We start from the raw sequence: 11,270 nt of genomic DNA, 5'->3' as shown, positions 1-11,270 counted from the left end.
AAGGGAGGTTTTCATAATGATCAACCCAGATAGCCTGCTATACCAGTTCAATCTGCGCAGGTTATTTAGGGTAGGGATCATTGACTGGAAGGGGTGTGGGTAAGTAACAGTGCATAAGCGCATAGTCCAAATATGTTTTAGAATGCAAGCTATGCAGAAGAATAAATGTTGTTGGTCACTGAAGCAATCAACATTATATTCAAAACATGTGTAGTGATTTTCAAAGCTGACAGATTTAATAAAAAGCTATCTTTGTTGACACTTAGCAGGTAAACAGGTAAAGGCAACATTAGTGTTCATGCTGCTTTTTTAATGCTTAGGCTACTGGAATACTTAGGTAGGAATGTGATAATTCAGCATAACCTTGTGACTCACTCCACTCACCCGCTTTACAACAATACGTTGAAGTTGACACTTCAAGGTACTGAATCCAATCCACCATTTAATATTCACTGCAAATAAATATTTCATTGTGGGTAGGGTGCATTGCGCCTTAGCTGATAAGAAAACTCGTTTAGTAGTTTCAGACTCACCCGAACTTACCGTGACCAACTGTCGATGCATGTCACGATACAGGAGACACCATACAAAAAGTCATTGGTTTGCGAAGGATGACGTTCAGTTCACTCAAAGACATCGAAGCAACAGACTCGCAGGGCATGACTCGTATCTGCCGGGATCTGGTGACGTAGCCAAAACTCAGAGTGAACAGACGATGAGCGGATGCGCCTGTGCGCGCGCCCTATATTAATCTGTTAAAGCGAGATCACTGTCTTTTCAGCACCATTCAGAAACAAACCTGCCGGAGTAGAAACAACCGTTTCAAACTAACGGAGCTCGTTCTCTATAAAAACCTGCGCTGGACTGTGTTTTTGTTCAACTTCCTTTTAAGATTTAAAGTGGATTTTATTTTTAACATTTCTGTAAAGGTTACAGGTACAGTCTACGAATTTTTAACTGAAACTATTAAGAGGTATTGTTAACTTCAATTAGATACTCTTGTGTCAGTTTCCAATCAAAGATGTATACAAATGCTCAATTTATCCAGTTGGCGATAAAAGCATGAGAAGTTTGTAATTTCAACAAATATTTTAAACGTGTGTAAGTGTGTGAAAGGAGACTTTTCGCAAGAAACAACGACTTAGGGCTTACAGTCAGTCGAGTATGCATGCTTTAATAGTTGGAGTTTTATACCTTTTGGGTGGACGCACGGTTAGCGCAAATGATGCGACAGGTAGCCGCTTCGTCTGCTCTGCCATTCCTCCGGGCGCAGAGCCTGGCTGTCCGCTGGGCTCCCCCGGAAACCGCATCCAGAATACCAGTCCCGTGGAGGACGAACTGAGAACCACCATCATCCAACTCCGTGAGACCATTCTTCAGCAAAAGGAGACTATCGTCAGCCAACAAGGGACCATCAAGGAACTGAACTCTAAACTTGCCCGCTGCGAGGCGGCTGCCGATGACTCGAGCAAGTCCCGGGGTCAAAGCTCCAGGCGGAAGGAATACAGCAAAAACACCATGGGTGACCTGCCACGAGACCCAGCGGAGACCATAGACCAGCTAGGAAAGACCATGCAGAGCCTGAAGGGGCGTCTGGAGAACCTGGAGGTGAGGGCACTCAACAGGGTCACATCATGCATATACTGCACATTATTTTAATTCAGTCATACTTCTAAATGACTTGGTATTAATGAACATACACAAACACACATTTATATACAGACACCATACTGCGACGCGTTTGTTATGTGTGCGCGTGCGTGTTCAGCACCTAAATTCTGCCCTATTATATGTCTGATAATCTGTGCAGCAGACTCTGCGCCAGAGCACGTACACAGCACACTGTGATCAAAGACGCATGTAACAGTGTCAAAGCAAGGAATCCCGTCATTCAACAATCACAGCTGAATACTCTCAAAGATTAAGAATGTACTCAATGAATAAAAAATGAATGACAGAAATCAGTGTCACTGCTGTCATGCCAGCAGACCGCATGGCACAGAGATGTGAATTTGTAAATGTAAAATTAGATACATTAGTCAAACATGCGAGCAATACCTTTACTCATTCACAGAGGGAATTATGTCTGGTTACATTGTATACATACTGATACATGCACCATTGATGCAATCCCTTGAAACAAAAGCAGTATACTTTGCGAAAGGAAGCAAGATAGTGGATATTAGTTTAGTAAATGTAATCTATCATGCAGATAGTAAATGTAGGTCCAGGCTGTTCTCCAAACCCCACAGTACATCAACTACCTCCAGAGCAGCTTTCAATAAATCCATGTGGGCCGACAATCTCAATCGCCTGATATTGAGGTCATGCCTGGTGCTCGATGCAATCTGGGCACTGATCTTACAAGTGTTTTGGGGCTTTATCGTCATCAGTTGTAAATATTTAATAATAATCCTTGTTCCAGTATTAAACCATTACATGACGCACACTTTAAAATAATGATGCTGTCTCTGCACTGTTCCATCCATCCATCTCTCTCTCCCTCTCTTTCTCTCTGTCATCAATGATCAACGCAATGATGAACATTTTAATGGCATCATCAAATCAATGATACATTGCAGCAGTGATAATATATGACACATAAAATGTTATTTTTTAATCATGTCTGCATTGATCTGAACCTTCTTAGCATAACTGCTGTGGCTAGATCAATGTAACTCATAGGCCACCCACGAGAGTGTGCTAGTAAAAAGTGTAGGTCAGTAATATATGTTTGTATGTGTGTGTGTGTGTGTGTGTGTGTGTGTGTGTGTGTGTGTGTGTGTGTGTGTGTGTGTGTGTGTGTGTGTGTGTGTGTGTGTGTGTGTGTGTAGATGTGTGTGTGCGACAGTGTCTGTGCATGCCGGAGAAACTAATCACATTGGAACAGATGGACTGAATCCCCCTCACCATTAAAAACGAGGGTGCTAAACAGATGTTTGACCTGAAAGGTGCAGAGGATTTTTGGTTCTGTCCTGTTTTCTAAACAGCTGAATGAGCGTAACATGTATATGGAGATTAACTCTCTCTCAATCTCTCCCTCTCTCTCTCTCCCTCTCTCTCTCTCCCTCTCTCTCTCTCTCTCCCCCTCTCTCTCTCTCTCTCTCTCCCCCCTTTCTTTCAGCAGCAGCAGCGCTCTAACATGTCAGGCAGCGGCGGCAGGGGCGGAGCCTCCTTCCCGGCAGAGCTGAGGGAGCTCCTGAGGAGCCGTCTGGGAGCGCTGGAGGGCCAGCTGCTGAAGAAGGTGGCCGAGCTGGAGGAGGAGAAGAGCCAGCTCTACAACGACACTGCGGCCCACCGCCAGCGCACAGAGAGCACCCTCAGCTCCCTGCTGGAGAGGATCTCCGAGTTGGAGAGGAGTACGTCTCCTTCTCTTCTTGTCCTTCATATGGATGTTTATGTTGGATGATGCTTTAGGCGGCTTAAGTCTTGGGTCCATATGATAAGGCAACTACGAAAATAGGAACTGTTGCTGTCTAGATGAATGTACGGACCTGTATGAATTGTGCTGTGTTGGGTAATGGAGCTACTCCCATTTGGTCAGGGCTTGCAACCACACATGTTAGGGTTCAGCTGCAGAGTACACCACACAGGTGGATGGAGAGAACAATATGTTTTTTAATCGAGGTTACTATAACAGCAGTAATGGTGAAGTGGTCTAAAACACAACAGTGAGTCTGACCTTGTCCATCTATGTCTCTGCCCTCTCTCTCTCGCACACACATTTTTTGCCTATGCTCTCTCTGTCTCAGTTTCTCCCCCTCGCTCGCTCTAAAACTTCTTTCAACATTCTGCCTCTGAGCTTTCCTACTCGCACTCTCTTATTCTCTGCTCTGCTTCCCTCCCTATGTCTTATTCTCTTTACTACCCATCATGACATGGTGGTCTGATACTCACACATCATGAATGTCAAACAGTCCGTGTTCTCCACCAGCACTCAAAACCTCATTTTCTTAAATAAACAAATCTTCTCCTCCACTCATACCATCTTCCCGTCCGCAGCGTGTCAGGATGTCTACACTGCCAGCCTGTGAATCTAAACGTATTCCCTCCACGACCCTCTGCCTGCAGGTAACAACGCATTTAAGTCGCCTGAGGACTTCAAGGTGTCCCTGCCACTGCGTACCAACTACCTGTACGGACGCATCAAGAAGAGTCTGCCTGAGATGTACGCCTTCACCGTGTGTATGTGGCTGAAGTCCAGCGCCAGCCCGGGTATAGGGACCCCTTTCTCCTACGGCGTCCCAGGACAGGCTAATGAAATCGTTCTGATAGAGTGGGGGATTAACCCCATAGAGCTGCTGGTCAATGACAAGGTAAGATCACCCTGGAGTCTCTCAGACCTTTCTGTAGGAACGTATCATCGCTGCCATGGATATCATGGATGTCAAGTGGCACATCCACAGGGATGACAAATAGTTCACATCCTATATTATATTACGATAGTAATGGTTCTTTGAAATGGATCTCCAGTAGGAATTGGATTTCTTTGATCGTATCGTACCTTCGGGTTTGTCCCCTACTGAATGTTTTACATGATTGAGGTCTAGTTATTGACAATTCCTTCAGAATCAAGACAATTCAGGCTCAAAGGGCTAGGAATAAATATTGCAGTGGGTTCTGCCTTCAAAGGAATACAAATATGGCAATGGAGATGTTTGAATGGGTAGTATTAAATGTTGGATTGTTGCTGTTGGTTTATCGCAGAAGCATGGCTTCTGAGACGATGAGAGGATATCAGTTTGGCTGAAGTTATGAAACGCATTGGGTCATTGGGGTATATTTTTTTGTTTATGTTCGGAATCTGGCTTATTGGCATAGACAGGACTCCCTACAGCTCTCCCTTCGCCATGCATTATACATGTGTGTGTCTGACAGGAGAGAGAGAAGAGTAATAGAGAGAGAGAGAGATGATAAGGAGAGTAAGGATATCATAGAGCTGCAGAGTAAGAGTAAAATGTAGTGAAGCAATGGAGGATAGTTAGTTCAGTACAGTACCAAATATAAGGCAACATGGTGAATATGATCACTGTCAAGTACAGCCAGAATAGAATATGTTCATAGTGGTAATAAACCCCAAAGGGAGATAGTGCTGGGGTTACTAAGGGATGGCTACAGATCGCTTCTACACATTACGCACAACATAAATACATAAATTGAACCATTTTAAAAACTGTACTGAATACAGCCAAATTCTATCAATTCAGACATGGCTTTGGGGTCTACATCTGTAACAGAATCAGCAGGTTCAATTGTCTCAACAACATAACATCATTATGAGAAAATATGGAAGACAAAAACAGAAATCGATATCTTTTTGTCTGCTTTTTGTTTTTACACGAATGGAAAGGCCCGCACAGAATTAACGGGGTACATGAATCCCTTCACAGTCGCTTCCGGCATACTCAATAACCAGACTGAGGTTACAGGTAATGTGAAGCTGTGGTTGTAATTTTGGTCAATATCACTGTTGTGAAAGTATCATGCAATATGCAGAAGATCAGTATGGACTCAAGACACACTTTGTGTCTGTGGCATCCTGTGGGTGCCAGTAATATTAACATTATGCAGCTTACAAAATCACTTTCTTTGCCTTTGTTACACGATTATAAATCCATAAACAAACACATAATTATAATAACAACTCTAGCTTCTCACCTTATCTGAAACCTACAGTTTGTATTTGTTGACATAAGATTAGAGACTTAGAAAGAGATAATGGAGTCAGCTGGTGTCAAAGCACTCTGTGATTGGCTTAGGCTCAAAGGCAATTTGACGCAAGACCTTTGGTCTCATAGGTCTGCTTTCTGCGAGTGATATTATGAGATGGTAGAAAGAGCCATCCACATAGCAGCCTACCTACATTTACATTTAGTCATTTAGCAGACGCTCTTATCCAGAGCGACTTACAGTAAGTACAGGGACATTCCCCCCGAGGCAAGTAGGGTGAAGTGCCTTGCCCAAGGACACAATGTAATTTGGCACAGCCGGGAATCGAACTGGCAACCTTCTGATTACTAGCCCGCTTCCCTAACCGCTCAGCCACTCGACTACCTCCCGTTATTCTCTCTCAGCTGGTGCTGTCATTCTAATGAGAATATTACTCAAGAGCTCCCCTGTGACTTACTCTCAATGGAACATGAAGTCACTGATCTCAATAAAGCTGTAATGTTGTTGTTTTGTTGCAAGGTTTGCTGCTTTTGATCCTTGTTTGAAATATTCCTGGCTTTGATACTACATTGTCCCATTTATAACAGATGTCATTACAGCTATAATAACTACTGCTGTTCACTGACCCCAGATGACCCCCTGGGTTACATAATTGAGGTGATTTTTACTGACGCAGAAAGCCCACTCACTATCCCTCCTTGTTTACTTGAAATCCTACCCCCTTAGAGATGTCGGACCCTTCTTTAAATGGATCAGCTGATCATAGACATCCCTATTGGCCTTTCCTGCTAAGTACATTTACATTAGTCATGTAGCAGACGCTCTTATCCAGAGCGACTTACAGTAAGTACAGGGACATTCCCCCGAGGCAAGAAGGGTGAAGTGCCTCGCCCAAGGACACAACGTCATTTGGCACGGCCGGGAATCGAACTGGCAACCTTCAGATTACTAGCCCGATTCCCTAACCGCTCAGCCACCTGACTCCCTATCGTCCTTCAGTATCGTCCTCTCTTACAAATTCTTGGCCTTGCATGCCAAATCTTGGCTTGGTGTACCTAAGCCTCGGTTATTATCTACTTAAGTCTTTTGATGTCTTGGCCCGAGTTGCTGAGTCTTGTCCTTTCTTGCACACTTACAGTCTAGTTGACACTTGGCCACCCTTGCCTTTTCTCAGGTGGCCCAGCTGCCCCTATCAGTAAGCGATGGACGTTGGCACCACATCTGTATCACCTGGACGACTCGGGATGGCTTCTGGGAGGCCTATCAGGATGGCGAACGCCTGGGCACTGGAGACAACCTGGCCCCCTGGCACCCAATTAAACCTGGAGGAGTCATTATCCTGGGCCAGGAGCAGGTGAGAAAAGGGAAGGGGTGGAGGGTAGGGTGTGTGCATGTGTGTGTGTGCGTGTGTGTGTGTGTGTGTGTGTGTGTGTGGGATGACGCTCATCACATCTATATGTGCGTCTCCCTGGAGAAAGAGAGAGCAGGGAGGGAGAGATATCAGGGGGATAGAGACAGCAAAGTTCTTCTCACGCTATACCCAGCTCGTCAGAATGACCTCACATCCTGGCATCAAACAGCAGCATTCCCGCAGGAGCTGTGGAACTGTGTCACTACACCGGATATCAACCATCGCCATGGAGATGTAGTACTGATAATCCCTATGGCAATCCATGAATGTAACAGTACCTGACCAGCTCTGGATGTTAACATTATATGTGTTGAAACAAAGGAATCTACTAATGCTGAACAGTGAAAGTAAAGCACGTTATGCAACAACTGAAGCCTTAAAACAGCTATCTGCTAAAACTAATGTCATTCATGTAAAACAGTACTGTCACAATACTGCTCATTAATATGTTGGTACGTTTTACGTTTTAACACTGACACTTTATGAAATGAGAATTGCCAAGATAAGAGAGAAATTGTCAAGTGAAAGTCTTTGTTACGTAGCACAACTGAATTATAAAGCTCAAGACCATTGCTCCATCTCTCTGTCTGGCCCTGCAGGACATTGTTGGCGGGCATTTCGATGCCACCCAGGCGTTTGTGGGCGAGCTGAGCCAGTTCAACATGTGGGACCGGGTCCTACGGTCTGTGGACATCATGGGCATGGCCAATTGCTCCTCTTACATGCCCGGCAACGTGGTGCCATGGATGGATGCCAACGTGGAGGTGCTGGGAGGCGCCACGAAGGCCGCTCTGGAGATTTGTGAAGACCGTGTGTTTGATTCGTAAGACTTTCACACACGGCTGTTGCGTGTCTGGGATCCTGACAGAAGTTGAACTAAGCTCTGGGCTGTTTTGAAAACTTCTTGACTGAAATGAGGTTGCAGTGCATGGGTAGAAGCACTGCTGTAGACTTTATACTACAAACATGGGTCGTCTCCTTGATCTCCACATTTATCTTTTGTGACAAAATTAATCTGTTCTGAAGAGACTCACATTGTAAAATGGAGATGATTCTGCAGACAGATTACCAACGGACTCTGATTCTCATACTGCCATTATGTTGAATATCAATATGCTGACTTGTCTGAATATACTGCCTTACCTTTAACAACCACAAACCCATTGAGTAGGTGGGCAGTGACAACTCTGTTTTATCAGTTGAATGTGAGCTAATATTGACTATAGACATTTTTGTTACGCTGTTGATCACCATGGATCTGAGCTGCATGGCAGGTTCAATGAAATTAGTTCCATATCCGTGGCACACAGTAAAAGAGCAAAAACTGAACTTTGATGAAAAAAGACCAGTGGAAGGTAAAACACTTCAGTTGTAGGCATCAAAGCATTGTGCATGAGTGTGGGCTGTAGCCAGTTTTAGTGGACAGAAAAATACCTGTGCATGTTTTTGTGAGGGAAGAGATTTATGTTTGTTTTTTGTACACACAGGTTTGTGAGCGGGTGTGTGTGTGTGTATATATTCACCCACGCATCGGCCCACTCTCGCATGTCAAAAGCCCAGAGATTAGCAGTGGTAAGGACACACACGTTCTTGTAAATCTGCTCTAATACCTCTCTCTCTCTCCCTTGGCCCCTTGGGTTGCTGCCATGCCAAGCAGCTTTGTGTGTGGGTTCTAACCATGGCTCGCACAGGTTTAAAGTAAAGCAGGAAAGCTGCCCAGGCCTGGCAGGCTGTAAGAGCCCAGGAAAGGGACAGGCCAGGGATCACCTTCCACAAAGAATCCTTAATCTGTAGGCTAAATATCTACATGAACAAATTATTAAAGAGTATGGTTTGGTTGACCGTAAAGTTAATTATATGTTGGCATCTGCTTAGGCCTAAGTAATGCCCTGCAATGTAATTGATATGTTCACAATGCAAATTTGTGTCCTGATGACAAAAGACCTGACGGTTTTACAAGGTCATGTCACACCTTATTTGAATGTTGTTGCAACAGATAATCATCTATATGCTTGGACCAGCACAATGTAAGTTGTTTAATTGCCAGAGACAGAAAAAAATTATACCACAGATATCAACTTCCACTTTATCCTTGCAGATCAAAACTAATCACATTATGAATACATTTTACGCTTCTTCTAGTCTGCTTCTGGTCCTCAATATTGTGCTGACAATTGACAAGAGTCCACTTAGCTTCAATGTGCTCACATTTCGTGTACAGTATAGTTACAATAATACCAAAATGCCTGTGAATGAATCCCCCATTTGTTATAGGAAATTAGTGTGGCAAAAAGGGTGAGCAAACTGTTATTAATCTTAAAAGAAAATATCTTGGATATTTGGAAGCAAAGAAAGAAGTCTATGAAGACTTCAACAGCCTGATGTTCATCAGTGAAGAACGCAGTAGAACACTGGACAGCAATGGAATGTTGTAAAGGGGTGCACGTTTAACGTTCTAATTACGTTATCTGTGAACATGTACCACATTTGAATGTCTTTGTATTTGTTCTGTGAATGTAATTGAATAGCACATTTTCCTGTAGTGATAACCGATGAGTACACATTTGTTTATACGCATCCTTTTAGTTCACCAGCAAGATACTATTGTTTGTTATATTGCCTTTTTTGCCCACCAAATGTGCTTTTGTTTTACCGATCTATCAAGCATTTTGTTTGAAGAAAATGTATTTTATTTTTTTGTATTACAAGACGACTTATGTATGGGAAGATAAAAAAAATATTAGATTTATTGTTGCTTTCAAGCCACCTTCCTATATATAAATGTTTCACATTCTTATGCAGTGTGGTTCAATGTCCTTTTGCACCCAATAAAAATTTGAAAATTATCACATGAACATTACGTAAATGTTACGGAGACTGTGTTTTTACTTCAGTGTTTTTTTCAACAATTATCCACCCACTTAACTTGACTGTTTTTTGCGGGCATGTGCATGCCACAGTTGGGACATGGTTCTTTCAAGGTTGGAGATACAATACAAAGGAAAACACAAAGGAAGGCAACAATTCTGTGTGTCCATTCTGCTAGCTTTTAAAAAACTGTACGGCCAATAGACACCAAGCCACACTGGGGATAGATGTATACTCCTTTTTATCTCTGGAGAGAAAATGTTGTCAAAAGCCCAGAAATCCCTGATGCTGGCAGCCTTCCAGGTGGAAAGGAAAATCTCTACATGTGGATTATAAGGATGTGGTGCACTGTAGGCCACGTGAGAGCTTGCCCTGCCCTTCACAGTTGTGTGTTTTGAGCCTGTAGCTAATTAATGTGCTTCCTGCACTACAGTGACACCACTGTGAGTTGATCTGCAATTACAGACAATAAATAAAGAATAAAGCTAATTTGTTTTCTTTTGATATTCTTCTGTCATTTAACCCTTGTGTTATCTTCGGGTCATTCTGACCCATCAGTCATTGTGACCCACCGTCGTATTGCGACAACTTTACCGCCTACAAAAACAAAGTGAAGCATTTTCTTTTACCCGTTGGGCTGTCTCAGACCCCCCACATTGCGAAGGTTAAAAGAAAATTATTTTTATTTGTTTTTGTATTGGGTAAAATTGGGTAAACACAACGATGGTTCGTTATGAACCTTTGGGTCATGTGACCCGAAAGCAGCACAAGGGTTAAGAACTTTTGTAAATGTACAAGTCAGCTATTGCATTGCATTGCAGACTGTTTTAGGGAGAATGAAACTTCCTTTTAAAGCTGCAGGCAAGGTTTCCAGAAGCATTCTTTTTACATTTGACAAATTATCCCACCACATGGGGAATATAGCAATCACATTTTATTGGAGGGGGAATTTGACTGACACCTAAAAGAGTGCAGAGATGTATTGGTCTCTGAGGGATATGATTCATTTAGATGATCATCTGAAGGGTGGTTGGTGTTCTAAGTCAGAGCACGATGGATCAACTTGCGTTATTGAGTTTTTTGTCATTCAAATCAAATTCAAATGAAATGTATTTGTATAGCCCTTTTTACACGCAAGCATGTCACAGAGAGCTTCACATACGCCCATAGAACTGCCCCTCAACCAACCTAAACCCTCAAGGAAGACAAGGAAAAACTCCCAGAAAAACTCTCAACAGGAGAAAAAATGGAAGAAACCTTGGGAGGAGCAATTCAGAGAGGGATCCCCTCCTCCAGAGACGGTTGGTGAGAGAGACGAGCA

General features: G+C 43.2%; 1 protein-coding gene across 2 annotated transcripts; it reads left to right on the top strand.

Annotated features, from left to right (window-relative positions):
- The first annotated feature begins 701 nt into the window (after positions 1-701).
- Positions 702-9,947, top strand: nptx2a (neuronal pentraxin 2a). Of its 2 annotated transcripts, none has more exons than XM_062452119.1 (5): positions 702-1,608; positions 3,125-3,359; positions 4,072-4,316; positions 6,845-7,024; positions 7,681-9,947. In XM_062452119.1, the coding sequence occupies exons 1-5, from the start codon at positions 1,165-1,167 to the stop codon at positions 7,906-7,908; spliced, it is 1,332 nt and encodes a 443-aa protein (XP_062308103.1). In that variant the 5' UTR covers positions 702-1,164; the 3' UTR covers positions 7,909-9,947. The 2 variants fall into 2 exon arrangements, with proteins under 2 accessions (XP_062308103.1, XP_062308111.1); XM_062452127.1 differs by having other exon boundaries at positions 706-1,608; positions 3,128-3,359.
- Positions 9,948-11,270: the final 1,323 nt, after the last annotated feature.

The sequence above is a fragment of the Osmerus eperlanus genome, chromosome 2 (genome assembly GCF_963692335.1).
Source record: "Osmerus eperlanus chromosome 2, fOsmEpe2.1, whole genome shotgun sequence".
Lineage (NCBI taxonomy): Eukaryota > Metazoa > Chordata > Actinopteri > Osmeriformes > Osmeridae > Osmerus > Osmerus eperlanus.
This window is presented reverse-complemented; position numbering and strand designations above follow the sequence as displayed.